The 20,742-nt window shown below is 33.0% G+C and overlaps 1 protein-coding gene across 1 annotated transcript in view; it reads right to left on the minus strand.

Moving 5' to 3' along the window:
* LOC150101858 (uncharacterized) overlaps positions 1-20,742 on the minus strand; it is a 148,091-nt gene that overhangs the window by 57,247 nt on the left and 70,102 nt on the right. The window contains exons 2-4 of the mRNA XM_090400373.1: positions 2,878-2,956; positions 2,631-2,747; positions 559-729 (exon numbers count right to left, since the gene is read on the minus strand). Of these exons, the coding sequence (XP_090256499.1) occupies positions 559-729; positions 2,631-2,747; positions 2,878-2,956 (367 nt within the window). The remainder of the gene's footprint in view (positions 1-558; positions 730-2,630; positions 2,748-2,877; positions 2,957-20,742) is intronic.

Raw genomic sequence — 20,742 nt, forward strand, 5'->3', positions numbered from 1 at the left:
TAACTGATCATAGAAACAAATCAGTTTTTTTTTTCCTCCGCCTACTTAGGACCGCGGACTTTTAAGGAATCATGACTAAGTAAACTACTATAATAATAAAAAAAGACAAATATAATTTAGAAACACCATAAAATAACTGACTATCTTAATTTACGTTTACGGGAGATTTTCCTTCCTTCAGAGACAGGAATAGGTTCATTCTATTCAAATAATAATATCGAATAACAAATGCAAACGTTACAGGGAAAAAAAAAAGACGCCGACCAGTTTTTTTTTTTTTCCTTTCGGCATGAGATCATGACTGTGGTGCACTATCTTCCAATTTTATCGTCAATTTCCTGACTGCTGAAATTGACGATAAAATTGGAAGATAGTGCACCACAGTCATCATTATCATAATAATAACAATAATTATATTATTTATTTTTAAAATTAAAGTGTAATTGTATTTAAAATTAAAATAAAGTATTTTTAAAATTTTATTCGTTATTATTCAAATTTATTTAAATTAATTTATTAGATTTAGAAAAAGTAGAAGTTTAATAAAATATTTCATACCGTTTGTTCCATTAGCTCCAGGCCTCCCGGGAGTTCCGGGAATGCCTGGAATTCCATCTTTCCCTGAGATTCCATTCACACCATCTCTGCCAGGTACGCCATCAAGACCAGGTTCTCCGGGAAGTCCGTCTCTCCCATCCAAACCACTAGTTCCAGGAATTCCAGGACTACCTAAATAAGAATTGAATAATCGCAGATATTGAAGAATCTGCTACGTACATGGGTTAATCATTTAAATTTTGAGCAATTTAGTTTAAGGTTTAATACCAATAAATTACTGGATCCAAAAAATTAAAAGAAGAATGGGACCATATAAAAATAATATAAGATAGCAGGTGGGCAAAGAAAGTAAAGAGCTGAATACTAAAGTAAAGGAGAACACAAGGGAGAAACTAGGCTTAATAAAAGAATAAGAAAAAATAATTCAAATTCAAGAGAATAAAAACAAAGAACGATATCGGCTGGACATTACATTACAGTTTATGTTAGTTTTTCTAATTTCTTTCTTAGGAAAATAAGAAAGAGATCTGAACCTTACATTTCTGTGTTTTCCAACTCATAAAACAGAAAATAGAAACAGCGACACTGAATTCATAGGATGTTTTAAATCATGAATATAAATATTATAGAAACTTCCGTGTGCACTGATCATCAGTATTGTTTAAGTATTAAATTATAAACAGAAAGAGATCTTTGAAGCATGAAGTATGAACTTCTATTAAGCTTAGAAATATTACTGCAAGGATGCGTTAAATCGCTTAGGCCATTATTATGTTCCTTGAATACTTTAAGGTGATAATAAATTTACTGATAAAATGAAACCATATGTAGAAAGGTTAATAGCTGCTAATAATAGTCTAGAAAAATTCTTGAAACTTTTTCTGAACCAACAAAAAAAAAAAAAAAAAAGTAACACTGATGAAGATACAAAAAAAAAAAAAGGCTTAATGATCTCATAAACAGCTAATGGCAGGAAAATTAAGCTAATAAATGATAGTTTGTATGAACAAAGAGCACATGAAAATCAAAGTAAATTTATGAATACAAACTGCTGTAAGTGCATTGATTTGCTAAATTAATGAAGTATTAACTGTTCATAACAAACAAGGAATGCTGGTGCATTTTCAGAGCGGAATATCTACCAGAGGAGATTGGTCAGTGTTAGACTGTGGAAACAGGATTTTCACCTGCCAAAACAGATTATCCTACTGTTGAATACGTACAACTGACAGATAAAAAACGCTAGTGGATTGGTAACCATTGTAATAATTCAGAACTTTATTTGTATTTTGTGTAGCGTCTAGAACAGTACAAATGAAGAAAATTATTTTTATAGGACAGCATAATCTGTCCCGTGCAGCATAGAAATTTTTGTATTGAAATAATTCATTTGATTGCGAACTAAAATTGCCAAAATAAGTCCTGTAAACCGTATAGGATTAAATCCGAAAAGCAAAGAGGATATAAACAAACTGGTGAGTTTTGCCATAGAAATTCTTTCATGGGGAAACCAGAGTGAGCAGGTGCATTGTCGTGGTGGAGAAACCAACTCAAACGTCACTTCATAATACATTTTCTCTCGCATGCCGCTAAACCTCTAAACAGATTAAATTCTTTGATACACTCTACATTTTCGTTTGTAAGCAACATAGAATCTAACTACGGTAAACGTGTTATGACATTTCCCCTATTTTGTGGTATGACTTGATAGCTATACGCTACTTTTTGAAATCTGTCATTTTTCATTTGTTAATGGAGCGAAAATCTTAACATGAAAATTTATATTACTTCTATCAGTAATTCAGAATATAATTCTGGAATAAACGAAGAATAATCTCGCGGAGTCTGCTTTATGTAAACCTAGCGGGAAAGCCTCTACATTAGTCATTTCGGAAACTTTTTTGATCATATCTTGTCATCTAATTGCTCTTGAATATTGTGTACGCTATTAGTGTTGTTGTCTGTGGATTAATAGAAAGCAAAAGTTTATGATTAAAACTTTGTTTTGGAGATTTTTAAATTTTTCGTATAAAATATCGTAAAATAAACACGAGAAATAATAATCAACAAACCTGTTGCTCCTGGAGGACCGAAAACACCAATTGCTCCTTGAAGACCTTTTAGACCTGGCTCTCCTGGTAATCCTCTATCACCCCTGTCCCCTTTATCTCCTTTATTTCCAGGAGTCCCTAAAGCCAATGAGCATTATAAATGCAGGTGAATGCCTAAATCTAGCAAGTTATGAATGCAAGTTATGAACACATAAATAACTGACAGTGGGCTTAATTTTCAAAGTACGCGCATAGTGGTAATGATTACCTGGGTCACCAGGTGGACCAGCATCTCCTTTTGGACAAAAGTCTCGTGTAGCATAACAGAAATCTTGTAAGTGTTGTAGCTGTAAAGAAAATAACGGACAAATCGGATTAATACATGGAAAGAAATCAAGTATTCTTCTTCCTGACCTCAAAAATTGCTTCAATCAACCATTTACTCCTATCCCATCTTTTATCCATCTTGCTTCATTTGCTGTATAGAAAATTTTCTGTGTTTTTCTCCTCCACGGCATACTCACCATTAGGTTATTTTTAATTTACATAACAAAACTAGTTAAACTTCTACTGGCACGAAAACTCCTACACGAAGTAATCTATTCTTTTTTTCCCGGAAAGCGATAATAGAGATAAAGTGATTCGGATGGCAAACAGTTAATCAGAAAGGTAGCACAAATCATTTAGTAGTGTGAGCGAAGCTACAGATAAATGCTTTTGTTTCTCCTGTGGATGCGGTTAGCGAGATCATTTCGGTTTGTTTACAAGCGAAACATGTATTAAACCCATCGTTTTTTCCTCTCTGCTAGTAATTACTTTGAAAATAACTAACTTGGTTCTTTTTCGATTATGAAGAAACTTCTCGATATCACAGAGTTCTTGGGAAACAAATGCTGGTTTTATGTAATAAAACTTTTCGCATCTCCTCTGTAAAATGATGGATGTTGAATGCAGTGACACATTTTTAAAGAAAAGATAATCTTCTTAATGGATATGTGTTTGGAGCGAGTTTTATGTGGTATATATTTAAATAGTAGTTTTATGTTGAAGAGACGACCGCATTTTGGTATTATAATATCGATTATCGCATGAAAAGAGTTTGTTGAATTCAATGGTTTGAAATCAACAAATATTCCTTTGTACACATACTACTGGCAACTTAATTGAAAACTTTTATTTAATACCTTGTTGGACATCCTTTAGCCGGAATTGTAGTACATATGCAGTTTGGCATAGATTCCAAAAGGTCTTGGAGTGCATCTACGCTTACAACACAATGGGTTAACCAGACGGTCCTTTAACTGGCTTAGATTTAACGGAAGCGGACTTTGCTCCCGAATATGTCCCATACATTCTCAATGGAGTTCAGACCCAATGGTGTTCGTCCTTTGTGGTAACCAGAGAAGATGATGGAAGTCGCTGTCATACCCGCTGAACAATTCTTGCAGGATAGACAATAGCAATGTCATCCACGAAACAACCGCCACCTTCTGGATAAAAAGTCAACCTTTCATGATGGATTGATCGGCAACGATGTGCAAATATTAATCAGAGGACATCTAACCTCCAAGCAATATCAGCGAGCCCGTTCCGCTTCAACAGAACATGTCCCAGACCATGACACCACCTCCAGAACCTTCAGTTGTGTTTACAAGGTAAACTGGGTTATATATTGCCTCATGGGGGGGGGGGGGGCTCTCACAAAACTTTCTGCAAACCAAATACTTATTCTGAGTACACAATAAGATGTACCGTGACTCTCTGGACCACATGACATTTTTTAGTCTTCCAGTATCCAGTCACGAAGTTCCTGGCACCACTCGACGACCTTTCTGGTTCTTCGCAGAAATCAGTGGTTTCTGTATAGGCATACGGCTGCCAGTATCAATCCTCTTCAATTCCCTGCGCACAGTTCCGTTGAGATATGGGTCGCGAATAGCTTTTATTAAATATTTTCGTTAAATTCTACACACGGAAAGTTTTAATTTGTCCGTACAAGCCTTCTCAGACTACGCTTATCTCGCTTCTGACAGACTACCTTAGGACCACAGTTCCGCTTCTTAGACAAGCTATGTGGATTAATTTTCGACTCATTTAACAGCCGACCTTTTTGAGAAACCACTCAGCTCTACTGTTTTCATAATCGTGGCTCCATCCAGACGAGCACCCACAATAAGCCCTTCATCGAACTCCTAAGGTTCCTTTGTTTTTCCCATTTTGATCACACTGTTGACGATTACTGACCACCAGCATTCTAAAATACAGTAGTTGCCTAGAACACGTGGTGATACACGTGACCAAGCGTAAGTGATGTTTACATAAATTTTCATAAAGGTTCCTAACTCAGTGGCCGATATGTGTAGAATCACAAATGACTTTCATTTGGGGAAAATTGAATAAAAGAATATTCCAACAGCCCTAGCGTTCTTTCTTCAGAGGAATTTTACTCGTTCCTTTTAAAATAAAGGAAGTGTAATTCTTCGAAATTTAATATTCTGAAGAAATTAAAAAAACATATTCACAGTAGATTTAAGTATGCAGAGACGCCTTTGGAAAAAAAAAATTTTCTTTTAAGTTTTTTTTTAAGGCGTCAGCAGGAGAAATAAAGAAATAAACGTTTTTGTTTCTGAAAGTTTGTTGTTCTATTATGCAAGGATAGAAGGTGGTAGCGTTAAGAGTTTAAACTAAGAAAGTAAGGATTAACGTTATCTGTATTTGAAACTGTCTGTGTAATAGTAGAATGATACAGAGACACAGTGGCGGCTCGTGGCTTGAAATCGTGAGGATGCTGCAACTTTCGAAATATAAATACACACTGTAAGTAGAGTGTATACGTGTTTGGATAAAATATCAAAATTATGGTAAAAATTAAAAAAAAAATAATTAAACATGAAAAAATATTGTTTATTGTCGATAAAATTATACAGTTTGGTATAATTCAAAATTACTTAAAAATTACTATAACAAATGTTATGTCTTTAATTGTAATGTCCAAATATTTAAAGAGACAGAGTAAACACGATAAGCACTACGAACACTACTACTGGCGCAAACTGCATATAAACAACAATGGAACTACGGACAGTGCCCCATTACGCTAATAGCTCGCATCTCACTACGACGTGCATATGCTTCCTGGAGTAGAAATATGACACCGTGGAAAACACAGTGCCACTAGCGTCCTTCGCCCTCCTAAGTGCTAAAAGATGGATTTTATTATTTTTTTTTTTTTACAAAATAAGAGAATTGTATAGGATTGTTGATGATAAAATTAAATATTACAGCAAATATAAATAAATTAATAAATATATTTATATATCGAGAAAAATTGGGGCTGCTGTGCCTATGCACGAGCCGCCCCTGCACAGACATTCATTTTCAATCATTCAGAATGCTTCGATGGATTGGAATATATACAGTTGTCCATGGCGAAAAGACTCAAGAGGTAAAGTTGCCCCACAGACAGAAATCTTATCAAGGTTCGCGTTATTGGTAAAACGCTTGAGGATACTTTGCATACCAGGATTTCTGGAGATGGTGTACTATATGCTAGAGGTTTTATTGATAAGTATAGGACATAGTTTTGAAAATAAAAGAAGGTTGCTTTTGAATAAAAATGGCACCGATATATAATGAATGTGAATTTAACTAGTCTCCTAGTTCAGAAGGTGACCAGGGTTTTCCTCCTTCGATTTTTTATACGGAAAAACAAGCAACAAGCCACGTTAAACGCACAGTTGTCACACAGAGATACAATAAACTGACCTAATAACTTTAATTAGATAAATTTAATTAGCTAGTAGTTTTTAGAGGTAGTAAACAGATACTTTAGGAAGTCGAACAACAATATATTTGAGGATAAAAAAATTACGTTCATAATAGTATGCAATGTAATCCGATTAAAAACTAAAAATAAAATCAATTATAAAACATATAAGAAAGCGCATAAGATAAGAACTAGGTTTATTCTTGGAAATAGACTTAAACATATCATTAAAAATAATATTAATAATCTGTGTTTCTCCCAAGTTTCCCACGCCTGTGCAAAGATATGGATGATTTCAGACATGATACCTCTTGGCCGACAAGAGCGTAATTCATAACGGCAATCAATTTCTTAGTTTAAAAATTCCAGATAGCTTCGTAGACTGTTAACTGACCGTTAACTGATCGGATGTTATGATTTTGTAGGATTTTATTTCATGTTTAGTCTTGAACAGTTTTCAATTTTTTCTTATCCAGATTCATCTGAAAACTAGAAACTAGTAAGTAAAGTTAGATACTGTCGCTAAACATAGATAGCGACTTTTTTTTTAAAGCTCACTTTCGATTTTAGTCATCTTGCATCAATGCTAGCTTGCATGAGAAATAACTCATGCAAGCTAGCATTTAGTGACTTCCCAAGTGAGATTAGATAAGAGTCAAACTTTAAAAAATGGAAAGGGGGAGGAGTAAGATAACTGAGGATTGAATTTAATTTTGAATACAATCAATAAGTTATTCGAATGTTACAAGATTTTCTCAGAAACAGTCTACAAGTTTTTCACTTGTGTAATATTACGATTATCTCTCTTCTGTGATGACCTAATGGTATCAATCATTAACTGGGAATTTTCATAGCTCAGCAGTTTATCCATCACTGGTAGCGATGTAGATGATAATGTTGTCTATCGTTGTGACTTTAAGAAAGAATGAAAAAATAAAAATCAAGTGCGTTAAGAAACTTTCTGATTTCTGATAATATTAGTATTTAAAAACATGGTTTACGCTACCATTTTGTCTAAATATCTTTCAGGAAGATCTCATGGTAGTGTTTCCTTTATTTATTTATTTTATTTTATTATTATTTCATCGAAAGCTAGAATTGGCTTGAAACCGCATTTCTATGGGCAAAATTATTCCCAGAGCTACTCGGCTTTGAATGCACTATAGGTTTCTAATATTTCCTTGGGGATTGTCATAATAAATTAAATACATTTCAATAGACACCTCATTATAAGGACAATAATTTAGATTTAATATCACATCGGCACAATTCCACCTTTACTCAAGATGTTTGCGGCATTTTGAAGAACTGCTTAGACAAAGTTTCGAGGATGAAAACTGAGCAAGTGAGATGTGGCACAGTCGTTGATCTCGAAAGACCAATTACTGAATTTTCCCGAAGCTATTTATTTGAATTAGAAGGTATGAGATAACCTTAATAATTTTATTAGAATTTCAAATCTTCGTCATGTATATTGCTTGTAATTCGATCAAAGCTCTTGATTTTGTCAGAGTTAGGCATTGCTAGCAGACTTATATATTTGACGATATGTATGCATTGAAATGATATATTGATATTGTTTTATTGTAGATAGGTTTAGGATCAGCAGATTTTATTCAGTGTGAAATATTAAAACATTGGAATAAAATTGTATCTTTCTTTACAAATCATTCTGCAAATAATAAAAGAAATCTTTAAAGTAAAGAAATTAATTTATTTTAATTGAATACTTTTAAAATAAACATAATTTTTAAGACACCATATTTATAAAAGCATGTTATTGTAGAGTAATTATTTGGACAATAGATCCAGTGTTAACTAATAAATATTTATTAAACTTAATAGTTTCAAAACGTTAGCTGTTGGCATCTTCAGGGTACAAGCATTTATGTTAAAAAACATTATACAAATATACAAATATGAATAACTGTAAAATTCTAACGATTATAGTTACAAACTAAAATATTACACAAATATGAATAACTTTAAAATTCTAACAATTATAGTTACAAAATAAATAGCATTGAACGTGAGTGATACACATATCGCATGTACATGATTGACTAGTTGTTGCTAAGGTACGTTCTGTAGTTTGCATTGAAGTTCATTTCCTGTGTGTTAAGAGATCGAATTAGGGTTTTCCATATCTCTGGGAGTATTAAACCCTGGTTCCTGTTAAGGGCATCAACAGAGCGAGCTGCTTCTTTAAACAATATTTAAACTATGGAGTTTACAATATTCCATGCTCATGTGGTTCAGGTTACATCGGGCAGACATCAAGAAGCCTCGAAATTAGACAGAAGGAGCAGCACATTGGTTACGTCAAAAACAACAGACAAGACATATCAGGCCTGTCATCTCATTTTTCTATAACTAACCATGTCATTGAGTGGGATAAAAGCTGTTCCCCTTACATAGAAGAAGACTACCACTTCCGAATGTTTAAAGAAGCAGCTACAGTCGCCCGCTCTGTTGATAACCTTAACAGGAACCAGGGCTTAATACTCCCAGAGATATGGAAAACCTTAATTCGATCTCCTAACACACAGGAAATGAACTTCAACAAACTACAGAACGTTCTTTATCAACAACTAGTTAATCATGTACACGCGATACGTGTATCACTCACGTTCAATGCTATTTCAGTTTGCAACTATAATCGTTAGAATTTTACAGTTATTCATATTTGTGAAATGTTTCTTAACCTAAGTGCTTGTACCCTGAAGATGCCAACAGCTAAAGTTTGGTGAAACTAGTAGGTTTAATAAATATTTATAAGTTAATACTTGATCTATTGTCCAAATAATTACCCTCGATAGATGATCAAAAAAAAATAAACATTCATTATGAATAGAATCTATGGTGATACGAAAATAAAGGTAGTACGCCGTTAAGAACTCCTGAAATGTAAAAAAGCCAGGTTATTAAATCATATCATTTTTTAAAAAAAAAAGATATCGAGATAACTGTACAATTCCTAAGTTCTTACACTTTAAACATCATTTCAATTCGACACTGGCCAGAAATATCTATTTCAAGACATCGATTCAAGACTCCTTCGTGAAAGGTTACAACACTCAAGATTCTTGCTTAGTCAAATAGACTCACAATGTTACGACTTCTTCATGAATCTCTCCAGCTCTCTAGATAAGGAAGTTTGGCACGTCTTAGACAGAATGATCAACACTAGCTGCGTAAAAGTTTTTAATAAAAGCAAACAGACCCAGATCAAGAAATTCAACGACCTTTATGCAATCCATAATAAGTCTAAACCTTCTCTACCAGATAACCAAGCTATTCTTAATTTCTCAGACCACATCTTAAAGAAACCTGAAATCGTTATTCTCAAGGAAGCCTTCAACTATGCCATAACTCCTCAACAGATACCTAAAGTGGAATTCATCTGCATTTAGACAAAGCAATCTCATTATTACCACTACACATAGCAAATGATCTCAGACTAAAAAGTTGCATAATACTCTCCTCTCCTAGAATCAAAAAACAAAACTTCACCTCTCCAGATAGAAGAACTATTCATAATCTAAAAAGAAACAAAGACATCATAATACCTAAGGCAGATAAAGGCAACAGTACCGTAATACTGAACACCAAGGACTACGAGGATAAAGTAAACAATCTACTATCGGACTTGTCTGTTTATCGTATTTTAACGAAAGATCCTACATTAAAAAACCACCATGATACAAACGAATTACTACACAATATGTCCAACTGGCCAACAGATCTGATTAAAAAACTAAAATCCATGCACCCTTTAACTCCAAGACTCTATGGTGTCCAAAAGTGCACAAAGATGGTATTCCTTTACGCCCTATTGTGGATGGAATCAAATAATCTACCTACTTATTGTCCAAATATCTCTCCAAACTCTTCCAACAACATATCCATAACTCACAAAGTAATAATAGAAACTCACAACATTTTGTGGAAAAATTAAAACACATTTCCATATCAGATGATGATCTTCTAGCTAGCCTAGATGTCACCTCTCTTTTTACAAACGTTCCCGTGGTGGAGGTCATCAGCATCCTACGTTATTCCCACAAGATATAACCTCATTGTACGATCATTACCTAAATTCAAACTATTTTTCTTAGAATAATACGATTTACCAACAATTAACTGGATTGGCAATGGGCAGTCCACTTTCACCTTCTTGTGCTGACCTATTTAGGGAAGACCTCGAAAATAAAATCCTATCTCAAATAATTCCTAAACCAACAATTTGGTGGAGATATGTGGATGACATCTTCATTGTATGGAACCACAACAAGGATGACCTACTTGACTTCCTCAATAAGACAACTCATTTCATTATTCTATTAAATTTACGCTGAAACTTGAAAGAGACAAACAACTGCCGTTCTTAGACATCTTAATTAAGAAGCAAATTAATGGCCATATAAACCTATCAGCTTATAGGAAACCTACGTCACAAACTCAGCGTAGTACACATGTCAAAGAAAAGAGCTGTCCGCATCACAACAGATAACAAGGATCTTCAAGACGAATTAACATTGATATCTAATAATCTGTACTTGAACGGCTACCCACGAAGACTCGCCAACAAAATCCTTTTCTCTGAACCAACACAAAGAGAAGGAGAGGATACTCAATATATCAAAACTATCGCAATTCCGTATGTGAGTGGCATCTCCAACAAGCTCGCTAGTTGGAGATGCCACTATATCAAACCTATAGAAACAATTCGTAAACTACTAAGATCTCCAAAAGATAACTATCCTTTCTATAAATATGCTGCAGTTTACAGTATTCCATGCTCATGTGGTTCAAGTTACATCGGGCAGACATCAAGAAGCCTCGAAATTAGACAGAAGGAGCAGCACATTGGTTACGTCAAAAACAACAGACAAGACATATCAGGCCTGTCATCTCATTTTTCTATAACTGACCATGTCATTGAGTGGGATAAAAGCTGTTCCCCTTACATAGAAGAAGACTACCACTTCCGAATGTTTAAAGAAGCAGCTACAGTCGCCCGCTCTGTTGATAACCTTAACAAGAACCAGGGATTAATACTCCCAGAGATATGGAAAACCCTAATTCGATCTCTTAACACACAGGAAATGAACTGCAATGCAAACTACAGAACGTTCCTTATCAACAACTAGTTAATCATGTACACGCGATACGGGTATCACTCACGTTCAATGCTATTTTAGTTTGTAACTATAATCGTTAGAATTTTACAGTTATTCATATTCGTGTAATGTTTTTTTACCTAAGTGCTTGTACCCTGAAGATGCTAACCGCTAAAGTTTGGTGAAACTATTAGGTTTAATAAATATTAATTAGTTAACACTTGATCTGTTGTCTAAATAATAACGCTAGTTAGCTGATCAAGAAAATAAACATTCATTATGCATGTTATTGCTATTTTTACTATAATAAAATCATTTAAAATTGAATCCCCCAAAAAGCACAGCCATTTTCTTCACGAAAAGATCATTATCTCCTGTAGGAGACGTCTTACTATTCAATACCAAAATTCCATGGCAGACAGAAAAAAAATACCTTGGTGTCGTCCTCGACAAAACATTAACTTTTAACCAACACATCAAGGCAACTTTTGCCAAGGCAAATTGTTCAAAGGCATCTAAAGCCATCGCCCAGATCTACCCCTAATTAATAGAAACAGCAAGCTAAACATCAGAATCAAATTGATTTTATACCAGCTGATGATTCGTCGCATAGTCACTTATGCTTCTCCAGCCTGGAGCCACATTTCCACTACAAATATTATCAAACTTCAACGTGTACAAAACAAGTGCTTGCGAATGATACTGAACGCCCATGGTTCGTCAGAAATAATCAACTCCATCGAGACACAAATATTCCTTATATCTTCTCTTTCCTACAATCTTCAGCAACAAAATTCTTCCTAAAGATGTCCACACATCCCAATAATCTAATTCAGCAAGCTGTAGCGTACGATGCGGCGTATGCATTCAAGCATAGAAGACCAAAAGCTATTTTATCTTCCTGTAGCAATGCATAAACTCCATGCCCATTCAGGGCGAACATACTGCTCATAAAAGTTTACCCTCATTGTAGCCGTAACAGATAGCGGGGAATATGAAAAGCTTTTCGCTTCCCCTAAAGACATTAATGTCAATTGTCAATTAAAATTATCTACAGATATTTAATTTGTTATTGATTTTACTACACATGTTTATAAGAAAATAGATTAAGTGAATTATTATTATTACATAATACCTCCAGGGAGTCCAAAGACTCATCGAGGGAGGGTATCTACTCTATAACTCTTCTTCTCCACCAACCACAACTACTTTCATCATCTACTCCGACGCCATCTACCGTCCACCACAAGTATTTTTACAGACAATCACAAACATCCATGCCCACGGAAGGATTCGAACCCGCAGCCTTTTGGCTGGAGAGCGGATACGCTAACCACTCGGCCAACCAGGTCGACATAACCTCTGAGGTATGTCCATTCTCTAGGAATAGTTTGCACTTTTCCAATTCAAATGTTCATAAAAAAATTTTAATTTTTTTCGGATAACGCGTAATTGAAATATTATATAGTTATTTACTCCTGTATTATACAATTAATTATATCCTGTTCGGGCTTGCTTTTAGCGTCATGCTTATAAGAAAATAGGTTAAGTGTATTAATTATTCCCCCCATTCGTGTGTGTGTGTGTGTGTGTGTGTGTGTGTGTGTGTGTGTGTGTGTGTGTGTGTGCACAAACACATGCATAAAACCACTGAGGTATGTCCATTCTTTAGGAATAGTTTGCACTTTTCCAATTCAAATATTCATAAAAAAATTTTAATTTTTTTCGGATAATGTCGCAATTGATATTATACAATTATTTACTTAGCAATAAACAAAAAAAAATTATTCCGAGCAGCGAAGTTGACATTCACTTCATAACTCACTTCTCTTTGGCCTAAATTACCTTTTGCTAATTAACATTGCTTTTCCATATTTAAAATGCCTTTCTAAGTTTAAAAAAAATCTAGAATATTCTAAATATAATTTTCAAAAATTATAAGTTGTTCATCCCCAAGCCAAAAAGAAAGAAAAACATATTTCATCGTCAATTTCATAATAACTTCAAAAGAAAGAAAATAAATACTTCACTTGCAAAAGCATATTTTAAAGTAATGGGTTTTTCCTTGAAAATGTGGAGGATTTCCATAATGTGACATTCATTAGGATTGCCAAGAAAAGACATTTTAAGCATTGCTGGCAACAGAGTTACATACTTAAGTCGGAAATTTCAGTCAACTTAAACCTTATATCGGCCACATTTTTTCCCCCTTTTGGGTTTAATTATATAACAAAAATCGCACCTAAGGTGGCCATTCCCACGATGCCATTGAGATAATGTTTATTAAGGCAAAATTAAATGACATCCTTTGAAATAGTTAGTTTCGCTTCATCTTTGAGTTAATTACTCCTTCAAATCGTAAATGCACCTTATTTCTATTATATTAATTTAATTTTGACTCGTCTCTTTTGTCGCGAAGTAATTTTTCCTTTCCTATGTAATTAGTTCTCGCTAAAGAATGAGAACGGATTGACTGCACAGCTGTCAGTAAAGACGCGAGCCTGAGAAACACATTACAATTAAGGGTTCTCCATAATACATTGCATTCTCCTACGTCATCGCCCAGAAACGACTTTAATTAACTTCCAACACAAACATCTTCTCTCTCTCTCTCTCTCTTTTATTATTTTTTCCCAAAATTTCAGTGATGTGTTTTGTTAGTTTTCGAAACGAACTCAGAAACACAAAGTTATTCTAAACGAGCAACGACTTGATGGCTTTTCGAAAAGTCATCTCGCGATGTTAGTTTAAAAAAGTCTCTTTGGATGTCGTCTTTCGAAAAGCTTATGATTAGTTAAGCTTCATGTATTTAAATGTCGAATAAAATGTCTTTATCTATAATTTTTATTTGAAGAAACAACAAACAAAAGAAAACTTTAGCTTGGAAAATAAAATAAAAGAAAAACATTTGAGCAAATGTGTTAATGTCGACAATTTTAAAAACTAGAAAAATGATGGAATAAAAATCCAAGAATCTGATATAAAAATTCTAATAATAGGGCTTTTAAAATATTTTAAGAAAAGAAGAGAGAAAAATCCATTTTTCTTTAAATAAAACGAAAGGAAAGGAAAAAGAAAATGGGAAAAGGCTCTCCTTTGCTCAGAGGTGCCTCAGTAGTGTACTCCTTGTAAAACAATCCTAATTGAACACCTTCATTTTAATATTAAGCTATTTTATGCGTAGTCAATATAGGCAATTAATTATAGTTCTCAATGCATTTCCATTAATCAACAGAATTTGAAAATGATTCTGAATTGATTTTTTATCTAATTTTTAATTGTACTGATGACATCTTTCATGGTGTTTAGAACAAGAAAAACTATGGAGCTGAATTAAATCTAGCTCAGTTAGACTCTCGAGTGTCAGGCATTTAATGTCGTAAAGTACAAATCGGTGGTATGACGGAAATTCAGTAAAATCTAGAATTAATAAGGGTACAGAGACAGTCTAAAATTTAGAGTTCATCTGAGAAAAATAGTGCATATTGTAATAATTTGTTATCATTTCTTCACATCTTAATAAGAAAGTAAAGAAAAAAAAAGTAAATTTTAGGTTATAAAAGAAAGAAATAATACTATGTCGTACTTGTGTACATCAGAGCTCGGTTATGTTTCTTTAAAGATTAAAAAAAATTGTTTTGCTTGAATGCAAGTTGGCTTATCTAAATATATATATAACTATATAACTAAATTGCCATTGCTTATTCGTGATTGTTCATTTAACTTAAAGCATTCATACGCTTTATATGTTCAACTAATTTATTATATTAAAGTTTAGCCTTTCTTACAGCTAAAATTTCATATATATTTTGAGCATTGTTTTCTAATTCTCAAATCAGAATTCAGCTGAGTCGTTAATTACATGTAGTCAACACATATTTATATTTTTATGGTGTCAAATAATAAAACAAAAAAAAAAAAAGAAACTTATCCAAAATTTAGAATTTTTTATTTTATTATAATTATGTAAATATAAATAAAAAGTACTCAAATAAAATATACTTCACTTGCTAAACGTAGAAATATGCATTTCTAAACATATTTCTACGTAGAACTGAAGTACTATAACAAGAAAAGAAGCCTGAGTTAAAAGGACAAAAAAAAATAATAATAAATGAAAACACAGAGTAAAAAAAAAAAAAAAGAAAAGCTAAAATCATTAGAAGGATGAATCGAAGATTACCGAAAAAGAATTACCGCATACCAATGGATTTATGTATGTTTAGCCAATGCCACAACGCTCACCTAAAAGAGGAAATAAATTCCTAAAATCTTTCTCTACTAAAAGGGAAAATCAGCCTTCCCAGACATCCGTCTTAGAGAACATTAGAATTCCTTGAGGTAATGTATCGTCTCCTTTGATTAAGCAACTTCTCTCCCCCCCCACCTTCTTTTCCTGTCTCCTAAGAAAGAAAGCTTTGTTATCCAACTCACCGATAGTAATTAAACTTAATTTCTCATTGGAATGCGAGCGCTACTTATGGTTGCCGGAGCAAGAATAATTTTTTAACAAAGAAGATGGATGGGAGGTTTCCACGTTTCATCTTCAAACAGTTTTCCTTCTGAAATCTTATCTGAGCGAGCCATAGATTCCTTTTTATTGTTTAATATTTAAGAACGCACGCCAGCCGTCTTTAAATTACGGAAGCCCTATTAAATGTGCGCTCAAAAGAACCTATTTTACACGTCGCAATTTGTCCGCTTAAAGCTTTAGGAAAATTTCGGATGAAGCTCATTAAGTAAATCTTAAAGATGTTTTACGTTTTTTTATATATATTATTATTATTAAGAGTTACGCCTAGGTTTTCATTAGAACTTCGCGCTATTCACCACTTTAATACAAATCTCCTCCCTTCCCATTAAAAAAGATACTTAAAATTTACAGTTAATGAGAATAGACCGCAAGATTGGTTTGTGATAATGGGCACCACTTTGATTACTCTGCAACTTGCTGTTTGAACACCTGAAATTTATTACAATGGAACTTCAAGTGAGCACTTCTAAAAGCACAGGCGAATTTTGCGACAATAAGTGAATGGATATTTGCAAATAATAAGAAAAATCGATAATTAAAAAAAAATGGTAAAATTTTATCTTTATAATATTGTTGTTTATATTTCTTAACTATGTTCAACTTTAAAAATATATTAATATTTTATTTAATTCTCAAATCAGAATTCTTATAAGAACTGGGCGATGGACTGAGTCCTTGACTCTTTATCCCGTCATCTGAATGAAGTAAATCTGTGTGGATGGGGTGTTATTGAGCTAAAAAGCTCTAGTCATGGCTGGGTAACGGCAATAGCCGAGCCTCAGTTAAAGGTTCATTGGCTACAGCATTGCCATTTGTTACCTTGGAAGTCCTAAAAAGGACTTTTTTCCATGTCCTCTCAAATCAGAATTCAACTGAGTCATTAATTACATGTAGTCAACACATATTTATATTTTTATGGTGTCAAATAATAAAAGAAAAAAAATAAGAAACTTATCCAAAATTTAGATTTTTTTATTTTATTATAATTATGTAAATATAAATAAAAAGTACTCAAATAAAATATACTTCACTTGCTAAACGTGGAAATATGCGTTTCTAAACTTTATTTTAATTTATTAATAACTTATTTCTTCTTTGGCTTTATTTAATAATATTGTACAGCATTTCGTTATACAGATATCGACTCTGGGTTTGAGATTAAATTCAGCATTCGGCTATTTGTACTCTGTCACACTTAATTTTAATGTGCAACTGTAAGCAATCTTTCCGCATGTTCATTAAGGAATTTCCCAGTGTTCCTACAACTAAGGAATTCCGAAATGAGTATATCAATCTATTAATTCCAAGATCGCGGAGAGATTAAATCTTGATAGATTAAATCAGTCACTTTAGCAACACGTGGATAATATTCCACAAACTTCAAGAATGTTTAGGCCTTCCGAGTCTGAGTGTCTTTGGAATGATTACGTACATTTAATAACAGAACGAAGGAATCCGACAGCACTGCATTGAATCACGTGATTAAATAAATTAAACATCCATCTTTGTAGCACTACAGGAAGTTACTCTGGCTACTTCGCACAACTTTACACTCACTAATGTCATGAAATATCCAACAGTTTAAAATGCAATAGTAACCCAATGTTCGTATTGGAATTTAAAGTAGCCATCTTCGCCTGGCTGTCCATCAACTACCACAAAACTTCGAGAGCTTATACGTTATCCTAACGAAAATAAAAATTGTATTTTTTTTTTCTCGAATACAAAATAGCAATATTAACTTCAAAATCTCTGATGTACTTTTTTTACTTTTTTTTTTGAGAAACTTTCTTTAATTTTTTTTAGACATTCAAATTTTGTTGAAATTGGAAAATTTGCTCTGCACTCTTATAATTAGAGGACAGATATGCATAAAATTTATGATTCATGATACAATTAAATATTATAGTATTTAAAACTAATTAAAGCTCTTCATCTATGGAATTCTTCATTTTTACTAGCTGAGAATTGGCATATATCATTTCTCTTATTTGCAAACTAGAACAACATCCCTTTTAATTTGCAACTGATCTCTATTGTCGGTATTAACATGGATCTACCTTTTACACAGATGTAGCGTAATTAGGAAGATACTTCATGTCAAACCTTTGCTTGTCCAGGCTTGGGTAAAATAAGAATGGAACCATGGAAAAAATAATTTCTTGTCAAGTAGAATAATATCATTTCCTCTTAGGAGAAACTTGCTACAACTATCTTCAGATTTAATTATTTAGATTCTCCAGGCTCTATGATTAAGTTTTAATTGACATCATAAATCGATTACGGCATGTTGATAAATTAGACTTCCAACTATTTTACAGTTTATGCTAACTTTTAGTTTAAGAGATTTTAAAATAGTTTAAATAATTAACTAAGTTACATTCATGTCATTTTATGATATATTTTGCACTTTGCATTATCATCTTAAGTTACAAATATTACATTTTATTATGTTTTGCATATTTCATTATCGTTCTATTTGTTAGTTTCATATTTCGCATAGCTTACTGTTTAAATTAAATTTTTGTTTTTACTATTTTCATTTTTACTACATTTATCTTTTTTCATGTAAAACACTAGTGAGACAATAAAATATTAGAACAATCTATAAAAATAGGAAATAAAGACGATTGCAATAACCTATAGGGGAATTATTCTGCTAAATACAGGATATAAAATATATGCAGGAATATTAAAAGAGAGAGAGAGTTTGTCATCTACAATGCTAAACAGTATTGTGTATATATATCTACAATACTAACAGTATTGTATATATATATATATATATATATATATATATATATATACAGTATATGGGAGTCTAGCCTAGCTCCCATATATATATATATATGGGAGCTAGGCTAGAAATACCAAGATTTAGTAATACAGAGCTTATAAGTATTTTACCAGAACAAGTTGCCATAAGGTGGTTTAACCTTATTAAATAAAAATCTCTGGAGGAGATATAAATGTAGAAAGTAGAATGAGAAAGTAGAAAGTAGAAAAGTAAATGTAGAAAAATTATACCCAAGGTAAAATACTTTCTACATTTATATCTCCTCCAGAGATTTTTATTTAATAAGGTTAAAACACCTTATGGCAACTTGTTCTAGTAAAATACTTATAAGCTCTGTAGTACTAAATCTTGGTATTTCTAGCCTAGCTCCCACTGAGGAGACCTCAATTAAGGTCGAAACCGGTCTGGGTAGTGGCCTCTTGCCTTTAATACAAAACATCATGGATCCCCTTCTTGGAGATGTGTTTTGGCATTAAGGGTAAATATTAAGATTAGTGATCAGAGCTTATGCCACCTTTACCACGAGTTGCCTTGGTCTTGCACTACCTGTAGGATCAGCTAGACTTGCATCACTTGCAGGCGAAAACGTGACTTGTTTGTCTGTTTGCTTACTTGGGAAATGGAGTAAAACCAGGTTTAAAATTGCTTGGTATTTTTAACATATATATATATATATAATTATAACAATTTGGAAACAGTATAACCCCACAAATGAAGATAGATATAGTACTATTTGTAGATGATCAAATAGTATTAGCTACATCAGAAGTTAATTTACAATGATCATTAAAATCATTAGCGATATCTCAAAACAATATAATACAATATCTAAAGAAAAAACAAAAATCATGGCATTCAAAGGAGAACACCCAATAAGAAGTAAAATAGTGATAGACAATAAAATATTAATACAACTAAATACTTTCAAATACTTGGGATGTGATTTATCATGCGAAGAAGAAAACTACATAAACATTAAAATATTAAACTTTGTCAAAGTAATATATAAATAATATATTTAAGCTATCCCTAGTACAAAAACACACTAGAATCAGACTATATGTATTACACTATATAATGTCTTGTCAAAACCAACTCTACGGAAGCGAAAAATAGACCATAAAAAGGAAAGATGAAAAACGAATTCAAACAGCAGAAATGAAATTCAGAAAAACAGCTGGATAGACCAAGTGGGACCAAAAAACAAATGAAGAAATTTTACAATCCTTGAATATAAAACCATTTAATTACTACATAAGACAGTACAAACAAAAATGGATAGAACATTTAAATCAGCAGATTTAAATGGATAGAACAGGACAACAGTAGACTACCGAAAACATTATACAAATATAAAATAAGAGAAAAACGAAGAATCCGAAGACCAAGAAAGAGATGGCATGAGACCGGAACAGGCCACGTGGCCTAAAATCCATGTTAGGAAGAAGACGAACATCTCTTTTTATGTGTGTCCCTCACCCATGAAACGTAAACCTAATAGTATCTTAAAATTGTAGGCCAGTTGAAAGATTTTTATCATTAAAAAAATTATTTATATCCGAAACCTTGCTTTAGAGACCAAACATAGAACTTTTTCAGCCACTCCAGGCCTCCAAGAAGCGGAACGGTGGTTGTCTCACAAGCGACAATGAAATTCATTTTCCACCTAAAGACAATCACAAACATCCATGCCCACGCCGGGATTCGAATCCCCGCACTGGTGGTTGGAGAGCGAGTACGTTAACCATTCGGCCAACAAAGCCGACAGTTTAAATTGCATTAATAATATAGAGTGACAGAAGGGAAAAAAATAAAGAAAAAAACTGAAATATCCATTCCCAGCACCATTATCTTTGATGTTTACTATCAAACGATCATTTCTATACCTTTCAAATAATTAATATCAGTTTGTT

This window comes from Typopeltis vanoorti, chromosome 11 (genome assembly GCF_054136105.1).
Source record: "Typopeltis vanoorti isolate ZY-2024b chromosome 11, IOZ_Tvanoo_1.0, whole genome shotgun sequence".
NCBI classification, from domain to species: Eukaryota; Metazoa; Arthropoda; class Arachnida; order Uropygi; family Thelyphonidae; genus Typopeltis; species Typopeltis vanoorti.